This window comes from Loxodonta africana, chromosome 4 (genome assembly GCF_030014295.1).
Source record: "Loxodonta africana isolate mLoxAfr1 chromosome 4, mLoxAfr1.hap2, whole genome shotgun sequence".
Lineage (NCBI taxonomy): Eukaryota > Metazoa > Chordata > Mammalia > Proboscidea > Elephantidae > Loxodonta > Loxodonta africana.
This window is the reverse complement of record NC_087345.1, coordinates 144,195,129-144,215,729: the sequence shown is the minus strand read 5'-3', so window position 1 is coordinate 144,215,729 and position 20,601 is coordinate 144,195,129. Positions and strand designations below refer to the sequence as shown.

The following is a 20,601-nucleotide window of genomic DNA, read 5'->3' as shown; positions in this document are numbered from 1 at the left end:
TTGAATCTAGGTAAGGGAAATATGAATCTAGGTACCTGAGTAAGATAGGAGATGTAGTTGAAACCTGCTCCACAGAGAGGACTTGGTTATAAAGCATTGTGGAGATGCAATTTACTACCATATCAAACAGACTAGCTTCAGAGTAAGACTGTTTGTATAATTACAGAAATTCCTTAACCCTACCTTCCCTTGAGAGTCCTGGTGGTGCAGTGTTTAAGAGCTCAGCTGCAAACCAAAGGTGTGCAGTTCGAATCCACCAGCCACTCCTTGGAAACCCTATGGGGCAGTTCTACTCGGTCCTGTAGGGTTGCTGTGAGTTGTAGTCAACTCGGCAAAATGGGAAACTTGCCCTTGTGACTTTGACATTATGTTCTCTGTCTTGAGGGTTCTGGATGTTTCCGTTGCACACTCTCTGATGTTTTGTTTCCTAGTTCTATCAAAACCACTGTGCCTGACCACCACTTGTTGTTTTCCTTTATAGTGTTATTTTCATCAGTTTCTCTTAGATTTCAAAACAACTCAAATTTTGACTATTTTAGTTCATTACTCAAAATGTATGGTACAATTTTAAAGCAAATTATTATAGACAAGATTTGTTTTTACACTGAGCCTACTTAAAAAAAAAATCTAAATATTGAATATTTAGCCCTCACTTATAAACTCTTTGAATGAATAAATTTCCTCATACACTCAACATTTTCATCGAATCCTATGGAATATTTTGTCTATGCACTCAGAATTTCCACAGTAATAAAGGACTCTGTAGATCCTCCCCATTTTAAAAATAAGTAAGGACCCAGAGAAGCTAAGTTATTTACCTAACAACCCACAGCTCATTAATGCTTCCTGATTCTCCAGGACACAATCATTATCATTGGGGATAGCTTTCTGACCTTTTAAAAACATTTAAACATTTCAGAGTACCATATTCTCAAGTTTATTTTATAACGTGTCTACTTTCTCACTTGAAGATTAGTTTTACCTTTGCACAAAATCTGCTATTTTCTATTGTAAGCAATGGTCATTAAAAAAATATTATTATGAAATAGTCTATTCCCAAAATAGAAGAGGATATAAAATCTGAGAGGATAAAATGAAGAAACTAAGGTGAGTCAAGTCAGATTCTAAATCCTCCCAAGTCAGAATTTCAGCATGGTTATATCACTTAAATTTAAGGAACATGTACTCACCAAAATATGTTAACCTAATATTCAAATTTTTAAAACTCAACCCAAACCAAAAGGGGTCCTCTCATCTATCCACACTAAGAGAGGAACACAGGTAATAATCATTTTTTTTTTTTTAAATCTGTATTTTAGCTTTGGAGTATGTTTGTCTTTACATTAGAGAATCTAGGTTTGTCTACACTGGTAACTTTTTGTGAAAATTAGTCACTGCGTGGAGAAGTTTTATTTCATTCCTAATACTGGAACATAGTACAAATCTTTAGATCCTTGTAGTGTAACATTTAATATGCAGATAAAGACTGAGCTGTGAAATTTAATATGTGTGAAGTAAAAATGCCATCTCATTCCATGATTTCTTTTTAGAGCCAAGAATATGAAATTACTTCTAAAATAAACGAAAACTACAAGTCAACCAAAATACTATGAACTATTAAGAAAAAAACCTAGCACTTTACCTTTGTTCTTAAAAAGAATGACTTGTCTTCTGTTTCCACAAGGTAGAACAGGAAGGTACTTTTACAAGCCTCTTTCATGACACTTTTCAGTTTGACATGTAAATTGGTACATAAGTCTGTAATCATGTCTTCATAGGAGGCTGGCCTTCTCGGGAAAGATGAAAACATCTCTTGAGATGTGGCCTCTCCAGAAACAACATTCAGCTCTTTATCTTGGAAAACTATTTGGTTGTTATTCATCACCTTGTTGAATTCAGCATATTCATTGAGAATAACAGAGATATCATTCCGAGATTCTTTCAAAATACTGTTATATTTCAGTTTGTTGAGGTGGAACGAAACAGTCTGATTTCCTTCAGAACTTGGAAGATGGTATCTACTGTGACTAGATCTCTCCTTCCAAAAGGAAGAACTGTCCAAATCGATAGGCATGTGGCTTCTCATGTGCTGACTCTGTTGTCTAGGGTCTGAGTGCACAACTGTTACCAGAAGGGGGCTTCTGCTCCTGGATGTAGGGTGCAGACCAGGAGATTCAGGTATTTTTGTTAAAGGGAAAGCTCCGACAGCTACCTGGATAGGTGACTCCTTTGGAAAGGCATTGGTAGGAGAGGTAGAATGCTGAGATCCGCCATTTTTCACAAGCTGTTTTAATTTATGTGCGAAGCGCAGATATTCCAGGTCTAAAGTGTTCTGGGTGAGGTCATCTGCCATCTGCCACATACTTGTCCAGGAGCTGACCGGGCCACATTTTGCAGTGAAATTGGGGTGCCTTCTCAAGCGATGCAAAGTTCTCGTGGTATCTTTGAACACTTTAGTTATAGTAAAGTTGGCATAGGTCCTGGGGATACCATGGAGGTCTCTGATTTGGATATAACAGGGCACGCACTTATCTTCTTCCTCTAATCCACTGGACCAGTTTCTGGAAGGGAGGTTTGTCTCCAACCGTGGTACTTTGTTAGAGTTGCCCCAGTCTTCATTATCACTATTGTTTACACTCACGAAAGAGTTATAATCATCTTTAGCAGCATCTTCTCTTTTTCTGGTGTGACTACATCTCAAAGTGCAAGAATCCTCCATGTCTACTTTGGGATTTCTACAATCACCAAAAGGGTCTAGATCAGAGTCTCCAGAAAGTGGTTCATACTGGATGTCGGAATTCACACTGACATCCATGTCTCTATCCAGGGTTTCAGAACCATCCTCAGCCCCAAGCCTTTCACTAGTGCTCTTATCTTCTGTATGTTCTTTAGAGTCTCCACAAACAACGGAGTCAAAAGATTTTGGAACAAAGGAAGCAAAAGGCTCTTTGTTTTCACTGGTGTCTGCTGTATTTTGGTTAGAATCAGCACATATGGGAAAAAATCCCTCATTCAAAAGATCTTTTGTTTCAGATATTGACTTATCTTGTTGCACGTGGAATATCTGTTCACCTTTTTGAGATGTGTTAGATTGAAGGCCAATACCTCCTAGATCTACAGTTTCTTTATGTAACTCAGCTTTAGTTTCACTATTTTTAAGCAAATTGGCCATGTTGACTACTGATATTTCCTGTGTTTGAAACCCCATCTCTACATTTATTGGTCTTGTAGCACTATCTGAGGAAGAACCAAGTTTTGGGATCTCTGAGTGCTCGTATGTCTGTGTAATAATAGCTCCATCAACTGAGTCAGAATTCAAGGACTTGATCTTCAAATAATTATCTTCATTTGTTTTCCAATCACTGCTAAAAAGATTTTTCTCAATATTTTTAGGGCTAGTCGGCTGTTTCAAGGACACACTGACTATGCCACTTGAGGCAGTTGTAGAAAGAAATGTGTCAGCCAAAGACTTATGTTCAATAATCTTTCTAGGACTCAGTGGAGGGTCACTGGTCTCTGAGGTGAAATGTTCTATGTCCAAATTTCTGTTCTCTATACTAATCGACTGTAATGGACTTCCTGGTTTCACCAGTTTTTCAAGAGAAGGCTTGGAATCATCTCCATATTTGGCAGCTGAGGCAGGCTGGTTTAATTCTGCATCACAGCACTGCACCTCTTCTGTGAATGATAAAACCTTGTCATGCTCACTTTGGAAAATTTCCTCAGTTACTTTACCAGGAAAGGTTAAATGTTTATCTTTTCCTCCTGAATGACTACTCAATATTGGAGGCATTTCAGCATAATGCTGTACTTGCACCTGAGTTAAGTTATCTTGTCCCGCTGGGCGGGTAGGACCAACAAAAGGATTTTCTTTTTCTGTTATGGCTAAATCTACGGACTCAACCTGGGAGGTCTGGATACTGTTCTCACATTGCGTATCAGGAAGTTTTAAACTATGAGGAGAGACAGCCTGAGATGGTCGTGCTTCCTCAGCTGGTACTAGGGGTTCTGGACTAGAGGCTGGTGACACTTCCTCAATTAAAGAACCAAAGGGAAAGTCTGAAGTAACATCAACTGCCTCTGAAGTCTCAAAGGTGGAACTGTCCTTAGAAAGTACTGAAGGAACTGGTTGAAAATCACCTCTTCTCTCCTTATCTTCTAACGGCTCCTCTGACAGTGATGTATAAACAGCAGAATTCACTTCTCTGTTTTCCGGGAGCATCACCTCTCCTGGATCAATTATTTCTTCAGTTATATTCCGAAGTTCTAAACTTGATAATGGCACCTCTTGAAGTTGCTCTATTTCATCGGCTGGAATTTGTTCCCTGGGACTTGTAGGTGGCGATATTGTTAGTGTTAGGTCAATGTCAGAATCTTCCTCTGATAATTCTAGGCTGACCTCCTCTCTATTCATAGACAGGCTTGTTTGCTTGGTAAATGATGAATTAAAGGATTCAAAATGTATATTTTCACTACTTAGAAAACCCTTGTCATTCTTCCTTAGTTCTACAGAGCCATCTGATATGTTACTTCTTGATGAAATGCAGTTAAGTGGGTAATTTCTTCCCAAGATGGTAGAGGCTGATGATGAGACTACTTCTTCAAACTGTGTTGGCTCTACAGTATCCGCCGAAGATATGCTGGGGAGACTTTGAGTTTGCATGGAAGTGTCTTCACAGAGTCCCACTTCTTTACTGGGTAACGGGTAACTAGAATTGTTAACTAACGACGGTGCCTCCTTTACCACTGAATTATCAGAAGACGACGATGACGCCGGAAGAGGACTCTCTTTCTGTAACGAACACATTTCTTTAGCAAGTGTTTCTCTGCTTACTGAGGAGGCACAAAGATACTTACTGCCTTTTTGTTCTGACATTGCTAGAGACGGAATGTCCCTAAGACCTTGTGTCTGTGCCTTTTCAAATGTAGACACGGGTGATACTTGTTTAATCAACTCCGTATTAAAGGTTGTAGATTTATCAGCTATATTTACGACTTCTGTCTGTATCGGTACATAGGCGTTTTTTTCTAGAGTGAAAGTAACTGGTTCAAGATTAATCATTACATACCCCACGTCATCATCTTTCCCTTCTGATGAAGGCTGACATTCTTTGTTTATGGGGCTGTTATGCTGGGTAAAGCCCTGTATAACCCCCGTTTTTGCTTGCATTGCTGCAGGAAGAACGTCAACTTCGCTTTCAAGAGTGCTATACGCAGACTTCTGACAAGTCACTGACTGATTGTTGATCCCATCATAAGTCTTGGTGAATGTGCTTTGTGTAACAGTATCATCATGAGAAGTCATTCTTGTGCTCTCCAGTGGCTGAAAGGTTTTATCTTCTTCAGGGATAGAAGGCCCGTTAGTTTGGGCACCTCCATTGCTAGAGAGCACAACATCAGAAGTTTCTCGTTTATCTGACTCTTCTTCTTCAGCCTTTTTTCCAATGACCTGAAATGACAAAACAAAAAATCAGAAAAAGATTTTTTTTTATATAATTACATATGTGAAGAACAGAAAAGACAAAGATCAATTTTGGTTTGTATCTCTTCTTTTTAATCTTCTAATCTGAAAGAATATTCATGATAGAGATCAAGTAAATTCTTCTCTTTTTAGATAGGCTTAAGATACCCCCAAAATAGAAGCTTTTTTCTTTAAAAAATATACACAGATAACAACTCCAAAACCTTCCTGATCACACAGCCAGGTTTTAAAAAATGGAGCTCTTGGAAGAAAAGTGGCTAGACAAATGACATTTTAAGACCTGAAAATGCAGACTGTTCACATCACTTAGTTCAGAAATTTAGCACTGGAAAAAAAGTACTCGATTTTAATTAGAAGATAATTTTAAAGCAAAGAATAGATTTTTTTTAACACTAGCTTTCAATTAGATTATAAATACACTATACTCTAGAGCTGTAGTATGAGAAAGCAGTAAATTAATTACTATCCCCTGTACTAGGAATACAACGATTAACTGTCTTCCCAAGGTATCAATCTCTACTCCAGTAAATAAAAGTCTCTTACCCCTGAGTTATCTTCTTTGCTTATAACTGTATATAATCTTTCTCATAACATCTCCTCTTCCAGAGCAAAAGAAAACTTACCAATGTGATTTGCATTAACAAACAACAGGGACTGATTTAAACAGTAAACCAAAAAAACCCATTGTCACCCAGTTGATTCTGACTCATAGTGACCCCACAGGACAGAGCAGAACTGCCCCCTTGGGTCAAAGCTGTATGTAATCTTTACAGAAGCAGAAAGCCACATCTTTCTCCTGCGGAACGGCTAGTGGGTTCAAATGGCCAACCTTTCGGTTAGCAGCTGAGCACTTAACCACTACGCCACTGAGGCTCCGATTTAAACAGCAGCAAGAAGAATTTATGTTGAACATTAGCAAAAATACCTCTGGACAATTCTGATAGTGTCATAAACAGGATTTTGCTTTTTTTTTAAAGGTTGAAGCAGGATCTTGTCCAGAACATGGTAAAATGGATTGATTATGCAATTGGGCATACTTCTCTAATTCTTTGGAACACTATATTCACAGATTTACTACCATGTCCTGACGCATACATGTTGGAAGTCAGTACCTCTGTTTCAAACTTCTTGTTAAGGACATTTCTGCCGTAAGCAAAAGAAAGAAACTGAGACTCAAGAATTTTAAAAGGACATGACTGACCAGACATAAAGCATTATAAAAGTCTTACCGGTGAGAGTCATTCTGATAACTTTCCCGCAGCCCTCTCAATCACACTGTGGCTGTTAGCATTTGGCCACAGTCCTGAATCTGAATCTCACCATGCCTGGCTTGGCCTTTTCTTACATCTCCTGACTTCAAGACACTCTACCTCACTTCAGGTCTTGGTGAAATGCAAGTTGTGACAATCTTGCCATATATATATATATATAAAATTTGTTACAGGTAAAATGTAATGTTTCTAACATAACATCCGATGATTTAAAAAGGAATACTGAATTAAATACGGGACAAGAAGCAACATGCTACTGGCTTCTAAGGCTTATCACGCTCTAATCCTTTTCACATCCTAGCCTATCTGTAGAGGAAGGGAATGGTATAGCACGGGTATATGTACGTGTGCCCGAAAAATGGAGGCACAATAGCTAAGATGATGATGGAAAAAATGTTCCAAGTATATGCTGGAGAAATGGTTAGGAATCATTAATCTTAATAATCCACTTTTTATGCTTCTTCATACACAATTTCATGTGTGCCAAAAACATTCCTAAAATCAGTACTACCGACAGTTAATTACATATTACAACAAAAAGTACTTTATAAGTATATGGATAGTAATCGAAATCTGCCAAACTAACCTATAAATATTCTCTTATTCTAAGGTTGTGATACTTCACTGGATTTTGTTTCTCTTTGAGAATTATATGAAATTTATGGGCCCCATGTAAAAAAGGAAACATATACATAATACAATACATGTATGTGTCTACACATACATAAACACATAATACATCCATATATCTAGAGAGAGACTTTAACGCTGAGAAACACACGGGTTGTCTAGATTTGAATCTTGGCTGGACAATTTACTATGCGGCTTTAGTCACAAGGCTGCTGAGAGAATTTAATTAATGTGAGTAAAGGGCTTAGAATACTATCTGGCACAGAGTGCTCAATCAATGTTGGTTTTTCTGATGACGATGACCATCTGAAGGAATCCACAGACCCTCTGAAGCTCACCCAGGAACCCTAGGTACAGAAGCACTGTCTATTCAATATTAAGACAGACACTGGTAGCTGCTGCTTAAGTGCATGGAAGAGTAGAAGCTTAAAAAGACATACATTTTGTCAACCCGTTTCCTTAAAATTTTGAAATAACTTTTTGATTTGCCCTGTTAGAATTTGGGTTATCTGACGTGTCTGAACATCAGCTGAGAACAACGGAACAGAACAAAATTTATTTTCCGTATTTACAGTTACCAGCAATGACTCCTCTCATAGGTCTGACATTTACTGTTAAAATTTTTTTTCCTTAAAAACTTTTTTAATGTAATCAATTTTAGTTTACTCTAAGGCTTATCAAAGCATTTCTGATATTTTTTCTTGCCACACTGGATCCTTAAACAATACTTTAGCTAAGATATAATAGGTATTATTCATTTCTTTTAAAAGGTAATAAACTCAGAATAAGTAACGTGCCCCATACTGCATAACTAATAAGTGACAAAATTATGATTGGCACTGAGATCATCTGACCCCTATGATTTTTTCCTAGTTCTAGGTCTTCAATTGGGACGGTCAGTACGCTCTAGCTCCAGTCCACTGGAGTGATACTTTACAAAAACCAGGTTTTTGGTATTATAATTGTTCACACAGCTGGAGAATCCACTTGCTTAAAATAAACCAATGCCTTATTTTGAATGTGATTTTACATACCAAAAAAAGAGAACTCCTTCCAAGATACTGCCAGCATTTATAGTATTCAGCCTTATTTACCTCATTACTGCAGGAAGAGATGAAATTCTGGCTTCCTGAGTTATTATGATGATTTTCTCTTGCAAAAACATCTTTTTGCTCATTCTGTACATAGAGATCCAAGCCTCCTGCAGGTGGTGGTTTAATTAAAGGAAACACTGCATTTGTGTCAGGGAAGGACATTTCGGTAGCTTGACTCCTGGAGGCTTCCTTATTCTCCAGCAGAGGGTCTGCAGAACATCTTTCCACATTGAAGGACTCCTCCATTTCACCAAATTCAAAAGATTCTATTGTGCTATTTATAGATACATATTTCGCTGGGTTGCTGTGTTCTACCACTTTTCGGGATGATCGTATAACTTTGTTCTGATTGCTGTAAAACAGGGCTACCCACATATGAAGTAAAAGCTTCACTTCCTCCACATTATCAGGCAAATCAGTATTCCAGGGCCTGAGATTTAAGAAAAAATAATACTTGAAAAGTTATTTTAATGCATGATCTTACTATCATAATCAAAGCACCTTTTATTAACTTCAGTTCTTTGTTTTTAAAATTGCACCAATATGAAACCATGAGTAAGATAAATGTGAAGTTGACAAAATTAAAGTATCTGTATAATTTTTCTCTACCTACATTCTCTTTCAGAGATAAGGATAAACTCCTAGAATGACAGCACTGAAAAAAAAATTTTTTAATGAATCTAATTCATTCATTTTACAGAGAAGGGAACTGAGAATCAGAACAGTTAAGTGACTTCCTCCCAACTACAAAACCCACAAATGGTGGCACCATGATCAGAACATGGGTCCCGACTCCTAGTCTAGTAACTTTCTCCTACACCACACAAACACAGTATACTTGTTATGTGAATGCTGCTTTACGCAACTACCCAAATCCTTATTCCCTGGCTTTTGCCAGGTCTGGCTGGCTCTCATTTCTCCTTATTTTTGTATCTCTCTTCTAATAGTTGGGAAAGTCTGAAGATTAAAGTATCTCTGTAGGCAATTCAGCAGAACTAGATTGTATTTCTGGAAAATAACCTGAAATAAGGGGAGATACAAAACATTTCTGAGCCTGTGACAGACAAGAGGATAGCAGAGAGCTGGAGGGGGATGGGTCAGAGAGGCTGCAGAGTTAGGCTACAGTTAAACAGGATGAAGGCTAAGAAAATGACCCCTGTGAGTATATGTAAACACACTGTATGTGAACATGAGCAAGAAAAGAAGTCAGATACATGTAGAATCAATTTGGTCACATGTGAAAATTTCACTAAAAGGTAGCTGAATGTCATCTCACACAGTTACTGCTTCCTGCTAAGAGTTGCTGTTGGTTGCCGCGGAGTTGATTTGGACTCATGGTGACCCCATGTGTGTCAGGGTAGACCTGTACTCCATAAGGTTTTCAAGGCTGTGACCTTTCCGAAGTAGATTGCCAGGCCTATCTTCTAAGGCACCTCTGGGTAGATCTGAACCACTAACCTCTAGGCTAGTAGTTGAGTGGCTTAACCATTTGTGCCTTATTAACCTTAGTTCTTTGTTTTTAAACTGCATCAACATGAAACAATGAATAAGATAAATATGAAGCTGACTTAACAAAATTAAAGTACTAGAGCTTTGGACTAGTACCCAAAGGATTCCACCGCTAAGACTCATGGTTACCATTTATTAGTAACTAGTCACAGTGTAAAATCCTAATGTATGTAACAACCTTACATAGCCATTACTAAATCCATATTAAAGTGCTGTCTACAGACTATCCTCCTCTACTGGCATCACCTGGAAGAAATTTGTTAAGATATGCAGACTTTCTGGCCCCACCCCAAACAGACTGAGTCAGAAGCTGCAGTTCAGTAAGATCCTGAGATGAGTCATATACACAATGAAGTCGGAGAACGGTAGCTCTGAAGCCCCAGGTTACAAAAGCTAATAAGTGGGAAGGGCCTAGATTCAAACCTACATGAGTTTAAACTCCAAAGTCTGAACTTTTCACCACCCTGCTATTATTGCCCTGATGCCTTTTTAAAGAAGATTTATAGACCACCCCTTTGGAAAACTGCTCACTCATATCAATCTGACCAACTTAACAAGAAATAATTCTTTAAAAGTATCTTCTGGAATTCAGTCTGGAAAGCATTAGTTCTATATCTCTCTATTTTATATTAACATCTCATCTAAATATTAAAATTCAAAGACCACCAACACTTATGAAATAGCACCTCAAAGTGGAAAGCCATTCACAAACCTGAAGTTATCTTTAAAAAGTTCTCCATGTCATCACTGACAGACAATGGCAAAACGAGTACCTTATTCTTAATTGCCAGTAAACACATTTGCTTGGCTTTACACACATTTCTCCTCCTCTAGTTAGGCACAAGTACCCTTTGTCACTGCATTTATCTCAACAAAAAAGTTAAATTGGTTTTCAAGTTTCACTCATACTTACCCATGTAAAGCTCTTATTACAGTTTTCTCTAGTGGGTTGTTAGTATATTTGCTATCTAAGCTGAATACATATTCTGTTTCACATTTGAAAGTGACCTTAAAGGAGCCATCACAGCTAAACACGGTATGAGAGCAACAGAAGTCTTTTAGGCTAGAAGACATCAATCTATTCTTCCGCTTTGCCAAGGGATCAAAGACCTTTTGCAGGGGGGAGGTGTTCTGCTGATGCCGAAACGGCATTACTTTTCCCACTGGGGTTCCTGCTTCAGGGCCTTTTGTTCCATTCTTAGCGAAGACAGGGCCTTGGACTCCTCTCTGCTGTAGATGTTTCTTTGAATGTTCTGCAAGGAGTAGGGCGTATGAATGCTCCACAACAACACAAGAGCTTTGGCTTGCATCTGAAGTTTGTAGAGTTTCCTCAGTAAGTGCTGACTGGGCTTGGCTACAAGGAACCAAGCTCTCTTCATCTTGACTAACAGTTAAGTCTGATGTTGAATTAGTCTTCCTGTCAGCGGATGGCTTAGGTAACAGTCCACCTTTTTGACTTTTAATTCCTCTGTGATATTCATGGTCAGATGTACCTTGCAAAGAATTTTCATTAGACAGCAAAACATCATTCTGTAGCAATTCAGAGGTACAGGGAAGGTTTCTAGGCTCAGATGATGGTGTGGAAGAGGTAGCAGAGCTTAATGCTAGATCAGCTAACATATTTAGGGCCTGGGAGTCATAGTTGACAATGGAGTTTTCAGGAAGATCTTTCTGAGCCACTGTGGTATTTTCCGGTTGAGCTCTATTTATGCTAATAATATTTTCTTGACCATCTGATAAAATTTCTGATTGAAGCTGTGAGGCAGTTTCTCCTTTGGCTTCAACATAAAGGGAGAAAAAAAAAAATAACACTTGATTTTCATAGAATTAATTCTTTGCCATGTTACTATGCTTTAGTGAAAATTAATGGTGAGATGAACGTATCCAAGAAAAATCTCCTGTTCATTCAGAGACTGTATATTAAAAATTTTACCATCGGACTGAAGTCTTTTCCAGCTCTCAGATCTATCATACTTTACTGACCAGAGGAACAAGTCTTAAAGTGTGTGCATGTTCATTTAAAAAGAAATTGCTCTTCAAAATGCATGTATTAAACTGCATATGAGACACATTGCTAAACTAAAGAAATACACAAAGTGACAAAAAGCAGAAACAAAAACAAACAAAAAAAGAGTCCTGCCCTCAGGGAGCTTATAATGTAGTGAATTTATAAAATCCAGGAACCTATAAGTTTGAAGTGCGTATTATGTTAACATCATTTTCTTAGAAATCATTTCCCTTAACAAGTGATTACAGAAACCACCTAAATTCAAACTAGAGATGACTTTTAACCATGTTGATCTTTAGTTATAAAATGTAATGTTAAGAATAAAAAATTAGAAAAGTCATGAGTATTTAGAATCATCAGTTAATTTCATCACCTTTTACAATTTCATTTTCAGCAATGAAAACATTTCCCCTCTACTTTATTCACAAAATAGCAAATCGTATCTACTGACAATTCTCCCTTCTGAAGGTAATCAAGTCTACCCTTTAATCAAAATGGTTACATTCTCAACTGGCTTATTTGGCCATTCTCAGACATGAATTAAGCCTCCTCAAAAGCTGTTATTATGAAGGGTAATAAAGGTCATAACTATACTCAGCAACGACTCTCTGTTGCAGGTAGGTGGATGAACAGGAAAGCCAACTGTGTCCCTCTTTATAATTGATAGTGGCAGGTCTGAAATGAATTAACAACCTGTATGCAGAGGCCAATGACTAGTGCATTTAAAAACAAGAAGAAAATTCTGGCCTAATGAGACTATCAAATAGAATGGGAAGGCATATATACGTGGGAGGGTAAAATGGATCAACCACTGCCTGGTTTTTATTTAAAATAGCAAACCCAAAAAGGTTAGGTGGAAGAATGTGAACCAAAGCAAAGAATCTTATTCTTAGCCTCACTGGTGTACTGGAAACGTGAAATTCATTTTATGATTTGACACATTTATTGGCACTAATTTCATCCTATCTTTGTTAATATTATGGCTTTCATATTTTTATGTATCTCTTATACAGAATATCAGTTACAAGTATGGCTTAATATAAAGAATACTGATGTCGAAAGAAATGACTATTCTTCGTTCATTTAAATAAATATGTGTAGTTTCAGGTAAATCATTTAATAACTGACTTGTTAATTCTCATTCAAAGATATACCACTAATAATAATATATCTATATTAAAAGACACAGACAAGACGATGCCAAAGAAATTATATTTAAAAAAATACAAAGTTCAGCGAATAAAACACTTTAATAAAAATTTTTAAAAAGATAAAGTTATTAGTCTCAGTAACAACATGACTGACAGAAAAATTCTCATAAATTCTGATAATCAAATTAAAACTCAAAATATTTTAAATCTGTAATTTTCAAACTGAGGCCAACATGGTTATATTCCATCTGCTTTCCTAAACTCTTGATACTTCAAGTATAAAGAAATAAAACAGATTAGTATAGGTGGTTAAGAAATGCTGGAAAAATCAAGAAATTTAAAAGGTAAGTAGCCTTAAAGTTTTAACTCAGGTTGTGGCTGCACAATATATACAGACATTTACAATATAAATCAGTCTATTTTTTAACATACATTTTGACAGCTTTTCATCTTCTGGGCTCACTTTTCTGCCAATTACCCAATTGTACACCTCCTCCCATTAATCAGTTAGTCAACAAATATCTGAGAGCCAACTCAGTAGAAAAAAATTCCTATTTTTAGACACTGCTAAAAATATAAGACATTATGTATGTATATATTTTCATAATGCTTAAATACTATTTGGAAAGATAAGACCAAGGCAGCAAATGATAAGAAAATAGCATGAATTAAATTCTATAATATCTGTAAAAACCTAAAAGGAAATGAAAGAAAAGAGAGATTAGTGAGGGTCAGGGTGAAGTTAAGAAAGGAATTAGACCTGGAAGAGATGCTGGTGTGTGCTCAGTTTAATAGAGGTGAAGTCTGAGGTGATAACAGGACCTTCAAGTAAGAAGAACCTATCTAACGCATAAACCCACCGCTGTTGAGTCATTTCTGACTCATAGCAACCTTACAGGACAGAGCAGAATTGCCCCATAGGGTTTCCAAGGAGTGGCTGGCAGATTTGAACTGCCAGCCTTTTGGTTAGCAGCTAGCTAAACGTTTAACCACTTGCACCACCAGGGCTCCAAGAGGACATATCTAGTATGAAAATCTGGAATTAGAGCAGTCAGTTGTTTGTTCATATGACTAAACTTTATTATTCACTTAAGCAAAATTAGAAAAGTCAAACTGCCTTTAAAATTAATGTCTTTTAAAACCAAATACAGGATTCTGGATTACTGTCTGTTTTGAATAGAGTGTGTTTACAATTCCCTTTAGGCCCGTAAACTTCTAACTTTCTATTTCTCCTAACTGATTACAGTCCAGAAGAGTACTGCCAGATACAATGTTCATGTTCATATAGCCACAAATGACTAGTCATCTGTATTTCAACTCCTATAGACAATTCATGTTCAGGTTTATGCAAACTAGTAAGTAGGGTCTATTTTGTGAAGGCTTGAATCTTTGTACTTTCCTAATTTATTTACAATAGGAAACCAAGTTACTTATTCCTGTGTCTGAATTAAAGAATACAGAAAGAGGTATTGATAAATCTTAACTGCTTTTATATTATTTCAATATGCTACCTTGCAACCTCTGTTAGAACTGTATTATGGTATTTAAATTCACAGGAAGAGTATTTCTTACCAGGCTGTGGCTGCTTTCTGATTCTGTGATTCTGATTGCCTTTTACTATATTTACCCTCTGTTTTTGTGGAGATTTCTTCACAGGTGGCTTAGCCTTTGGAACAGTTTTGACTGGAGATTTCTCTCGTTTCCTTGCCCTTTTAGCATTCGTTGCCACTGGAACATCTTTAGAAATAGGAGCATCTTGGTTTTTCCTATCCAATTTGGTTGTCTGTACAAACTGTGCAGTCAGCACTTCAGCACCTTATGTAGAAAAGACACCATTTTTTTTTTAGGGGTAGGGGCTCAGGTATTTATCGGCATATTTTTTTCTTTTATTTTTGTTTTTTTTGGGGGGTAACTTTATGAATGTGGTATAAAATATAGAGTTCTAAGTATGTCATTAAAAGTTTTGTTTTGCATGAGTTAAAAATTCTCACATTAAAAAAACGTGAACTTTCCAAGTGTCTCTGCCAATACACAGTCAGGTAAAGAAGAGAAATGTCAGAGTAATAACTTTATAAAAACAAAGTGCAACTTAATTTTTAAGATCTCTATAACCTTTACTGACTGATATGGCAGGTAAGACTAAATCTGCTAGCTCACAGCACTGAGAGATGTATGATATGGTTTAAAGAAAAGCAACACAGCTCCTATAAGGTGATGTTAGAAACTATACTCACACTGTAGAGACTGTATATAAAAAACATTACATATTTTACTTTACTGCTCCTACACATCTAAGTCTTAATATCATCTGAAAAATAATCTTTTAAGAGAAGACCGGGGAAGGTACACTGAAGAAAAGCCTTCACCTGCTTTTATTTCCTACAAATCTACTATAATTGCTAATCTCTCTCACAAAATGCTCTGCTTTGCTATTCATGTGAAAAGGAAACAGCTGAAGGTAAAGGTAGGTGGGAAAGAAAACACCAACTAACTGCTTATATTACATAGTAGAAAATGTGTCCATCTTATAGAGTTAAAAAATGTTAACAAAAACTCTCTTTTGAAAACTTATCTCCTCACTGGCTTTCCATAAAGTCATTTGTTCCCACAGAAAAATTTCAGCCCCTAAAAACATCATAAAACACACACATATGAATGTTGGCTAGTATTTTTAAATTACATTATAAAGAAAACACTATTTTTAAATGGAAACACTGAATATGATATTAAACAGTATAAAATTGTGTTGACTGTTCATGAAAAGTGGATACTCACTTCATTAGAAAAATTTGGGGGGTTCTTTGGGGATTAGAGAAAGAAATGCTTCCCAAGAAAAAGAAAAAACACTTTCAAAATCTTTACTGTTACACATTTCCCTGGGTCTAATTATCTTCCTCCCTACTAAACTATTACAGGTAGGAAAGCTGTAACAAAACACATTTTATTCCTTTTTAAGGAACATATTTTTGTTCGTTGTTTTAGAAATAAGACTTCTCATTCCACTCCAGCTACATTTTCTAAAAGCTTCAGTATAAGGAGAGGTAAAATATAAATTAAACAGGAAAACAGTTAAGACCAAATTAAAAGAGGAAAACAAGATCAGACAACCAAGACTTAGGGGGAAAAGGTGATGGTATCTGCACAAGCTAGAAGGAAACCTCTCTCCCAAAACCACATCCTAGGAGAAGGAGAATGAAACAGGTTGATCCGGTAGGGAGCACTGTTTCTGTGCATCACTCAGTGCCATGTTTCTCCAACTGCATGTAATAATCCACTGGTGATTTATAAAATACATTTAATAGGCCACAACCAGAATTTTTTTTCAATGAAACAGATAACAATAGAACATATGAGATTGTATCACATGTAGGTTAAATGCTGTTTTTTCAAGTTTCTGTCTCAGTCATGTATGAATTTGTGTGCACTGGGCTACAATATAAAACCTATTTCTTAAAACTGATTGTAATACTGTTCGAGAAACAGTGAAAATGCTTATGTTGAATTATAGATAATTTATTCAATACCATAAGGAAAATTGGTTTACATGGAACAAAACTCAATACAGTTGCCCTGGAATATATTTAAATAACTGTATCATTCGATTCTGGAAACCCTGGTGGCGTAGTGGCTAAGTGCTACGGCTGCTAACCAAAATGTCAGCAGTTAGAATCCACCGGGGTTTGGTTTTTTGGTTTACAGTTTGATTCGCCACTTTGTACTGTGATACTTTCTTTCACCCTCCTAAATACACACACACAAAACCAACAGCTCTCTAACCATAACAGACTGGGAATAACTGCTTGTTAAGCCATAGAGTAAAATCCTAATTAGACTCCCGAGAATCTGAACATTCTAGATATTTCTTTAGGCACCAAAACTTTTAATTCAAAACATTATAGACAGACTCTCTCTGAAACAGGGATTAGCAAGATTTTTCTGTGCGGGCCAGAGAGTAAGCACTTTCAGCTCTGAAAGCCACATGGTCTCCGTCCCAACCACTCGACTCTGCCAGTGGAAGTTGAAAGTGACCTTTCAGTTATAGTTTGCTGAGCCCTTCTCTCAGACATAGCAGAGAGTTCTCATTTTTAAACAAAATATACTAAACATAATTTGAGATGACTCTAAGCCAAAATCATATTGTTTGTTCTGCTTTTCAACTGTTAAACAGTAAATGGCTCTGTATGGTTTCATTCTCACTCAGTTTCCAAGAGGCAATAAAACCATTTGTGGAACTTTTTCAATATACCTATTTCCAGGCCACTGGATATTCAGTGGAAACCCTGGTGGTGCAGTGGTTAAGAGCTTGGCTGCTAACCAAAAGGTCAGCAGTTCAAATCCACCAGGTGCTCTTCGGAAACTCCATGCGGAAGTTCTACTCTGTCCTTACAGGGTTGCTATGAGTCGGAATCGACTTGACAGCAATGGGTTAGGTTTTTGGATATTGTTTCCAATAGGTCCTTGGTAGGATTCAGGTGACTATTTTAAAAACTTATATACACAAAGGATTGGAAACTCTACCCCAGACTGCCTTAGTTTTGCAGGTCCCAGGCTTTTTTTGGGGGGGGGGGCGGTTCTTTATATGTGTTTACTCTATCAGCTATCATTTTTTGTTAATGTCAGTGTGCCTGATTTTAAAAAATCCTCTTTTCCCACTCTTATTTGGATGCCTTGACAACTAGATAAAACTAACTGGTACCTAAATACCAGTTGAAATGGTACTAAATAATAACAAGCGAAGATCTGAGCAGTTTTACAAGTAAAATAAGAAGCTTTTGGTAAATGGGCTTTTAAGGAATCACATAGGTTTTCCTACTTCTTGATTCTTATTCATTATTTAGATTGCTTCTCAAACTTCAGCGTGGAGACAAATCACCTGGAGAAAAATGCTGGCATTTCTAACAAGCTCCTGTTACTGCCAAGCCACAATCCACTTCTGAGTAGCACTGACCCAGCAGACTACAACCAGAATTACCCAGAATACAACAGTTAGTTTTATCTGCTAATTTAATAATTCATATAAATTGTGCTTACCTCTTTTTCTTTTCTGAGGAAACTGCCCTTTAGCCAATTTAAGAGTTGTGGCAGAGTCCGAGCCATTGTTTGTTCCAGCAGTTGATCTTTTGGGAAAAGGGCGACACAGGTTCACCCTTTTACTTTGTATCATGAGTGGCATGCTTGCCTTCCTCTTTGGCTGAACTCTCAGATTCGCTGCTGGATGTAACGGGACCATACTGCCTTTCCTTGCTTTAAAAACTTCTTCGGAATTCTTTTCTGTTTCTGTTTCTTTTCTTACTTCTGCCTCTGAGTCAAGAAATTCAGGATCTGGAGTCATAACTAAAGAAAATCCAGCATCACAAATTCCATCTGAAACACAAGGAGACTGAGGATGCTCTGCTAATAAATCTAAAGCAGCAGATACTTCCAAAATGTAACCACCAGGATCTGAAAAATAAGACTTTAATTGAGTTAAAGATTGTAAAGGGCACTTTTCAGCTGCAGGAACCAAGTCAAAACCATTGGACAGCTTGCCAAAGAATGCAGTCTCTTTAATTCCATCCTGAGAAGCAGCAGCCAGTGAAGGGCTCTTGTCCACTTTGTACAGCTCCTGGAAATTCTGCTTTACTAATGTGTTTGGGCGGATTCCTTCTTCAGTAAATGATTTCTTTGCTGCTAGCAGGGCACAATGAAGGGTAGGTAAAATAGGTGTCACCTTCAATGAAATGGTATCTTCAATTTTCAAATCTTTCATCCCTAAAATATACACGTGTATATTAAAAACCTGAAGCGTTTCGTTTTTACAAAAACATGCAGAAAAAAAATGCTTTAGATTTCAGAATTATGGGATGGTTAAATATGCTACAGTATTTTCAAATGATAGTCTAAATGGCAATTAACGGAAGACTTAAGGGTCCACTTAAAGAAATGGATATATATATCCAAGTATTTAAAAAATAATACTTAACTATATATTTAAAAGCATGCAAACACAAAAAGAGAGAGAAAGAGAACTGAAAAAGAGTAAATTCAAAATGTAATTACTAGGTTAAAAAGAATAAGTGAAATTCGATTTCCAGGTACATCTTATCCAACAAGGAGCTCAGAGTGCATTCAATGGCCACCATACCAATAGTAACAGCCTTCATACCTTGTCTATTTTGACTGGATATTAAAATAAAAATTCCGTCCTCTGCATTTCATTATTTTAAAATAAGTACTAAGTGAAGGAAAAATAAAATATAAAAAAAAGTCTAGGTAGAGAGAATCTATGAAGGCCCTGAATCATGTTTATTTGGTAGAATATTAACTATTATTGCTCAGTAACAAAGGTTGCCAAACAAAAGGTTTCTGATCTGTTCCGTTCATTAAATGAGTACAGCTAAGCTCATCAAACTGGTAATCGAGTTCATCAGAAGAGAGTACAACTGTATCCAAATTAGCAATGACAAAACATGTTAATAATGAACTATCAGTCAGAATGTGAAAATCGTTTAATCACACCTTCTCCTCACTTACCAACTATCTCATTTTCTGACGTCTCGCATTTATGATAACAGTAAAAAATCTATTATCTATTTTGTGCACTAACGAAGTACATCTGGCAATAATGAATGCTGACGTGCCAGGCAAAAATAATGCTGGCTGTGATGGTTAAGTTCATGTGTCAACTTGGCTGGGCCACGATCCTCGGTAGTTTGGCAGTTATGTAATATAATCTGGCAGTTATGTATGATGTGGTCATCCTCCATTTTGTGGTATGATGAGATCAACCTCCATCTTTGTATAATGCCGATTTCACATAACAAACTGGTCTTTGGAACTTAACTATGTTAATAAGTGAGGAGAGGGTATATATGATACAGGGTACTATAATAGGAATCCTGGCAACACAGTGGTTAAAGCACTCAGCTGTTAGCTGAAAGGTCAGTGGTTCGAACCCACCAGCTGCTCCATGGGAGAAAGATGTGGTAGTCTGCTCCTGTAAATATTTACAGGCTTGGAATCCCTGTGGGGCAGTTCTACCCTGTCCTATAAGGTTGCTATGAGTCAGAATTGACTCAACAGCAATAGGTAGGTTTGGTTTTTTTGCTTTAGCGAGGTCATCCCTAGATCCATAAAAACATTTTGGGATGCATACTTCTATATGTAGATATTTATAAAGCTAAGGCAGAGAATTTGCCTTATTCTATAATACAGATTACATGAAAAGTTAAAGCATAAATTAAAAATATAAGCTAAATTCTTAAAAGAATTGTAAGAAAATTGTATTTATCTATTCATTTGCTCATTCATTCAACATATATTGAGAGCCTACAATAAGCCAAGCACTGTAGGTATCATGAAGACAAAATAAACACGATTCTCAGAAAGAGTCTATGTGGGAAAGAAATATAAATATAACCAACATTAAGATCACATAATAGGGGAAACTGATACAGTATAGGGAAGGACAGATATT

At 36.8% G+C, this 20,601-nt stretch overlaps 1 protein-coding gene across 8 annotated transcripts in view; it reads right to left on the bottom strand.

The window, feature by feature from the left end:
• TASOR2 (transcription activation suppressor family member 2) overlaps positions 1-20,601 on the bottom strand; it is a 77,835-nt gene that overhangs the window by 8,401 nt on the left and 48,833 nt on the right. For 6 of the 8 annotated variants that reach the window (XM_064284822.1, XM_010590765.3, XM_023548953.2 and 3 more), the window contains 5 exons: positions 18,177-18,896; positions 14,718-14,960; positions 10,900-11,764; positions 8,478-8,907; positions 1,643-5,449 (listed from right to left, as the gene is read on the bottom strand). In XM_064284822.1, coding sequence (XP_064140892.1) covers positions 1,643-5,449; positions 8,478-8,907; positions 10,900-11,764; positions 14,718-14,960; positions 18,177-18,896 — 6,065 coding nt within the window. The remainder of the gene's footprint in view (positions 1-1,642; positions 5,450-8,477; positions 8,908-10,899; positions 11,765-14,717; positions 14,961-18,176; positions 18,897-20,601) is intronic. The other 2 variants (XM_023548956.2, XM_023548957.2) reach the window with 1 other exon arrangement.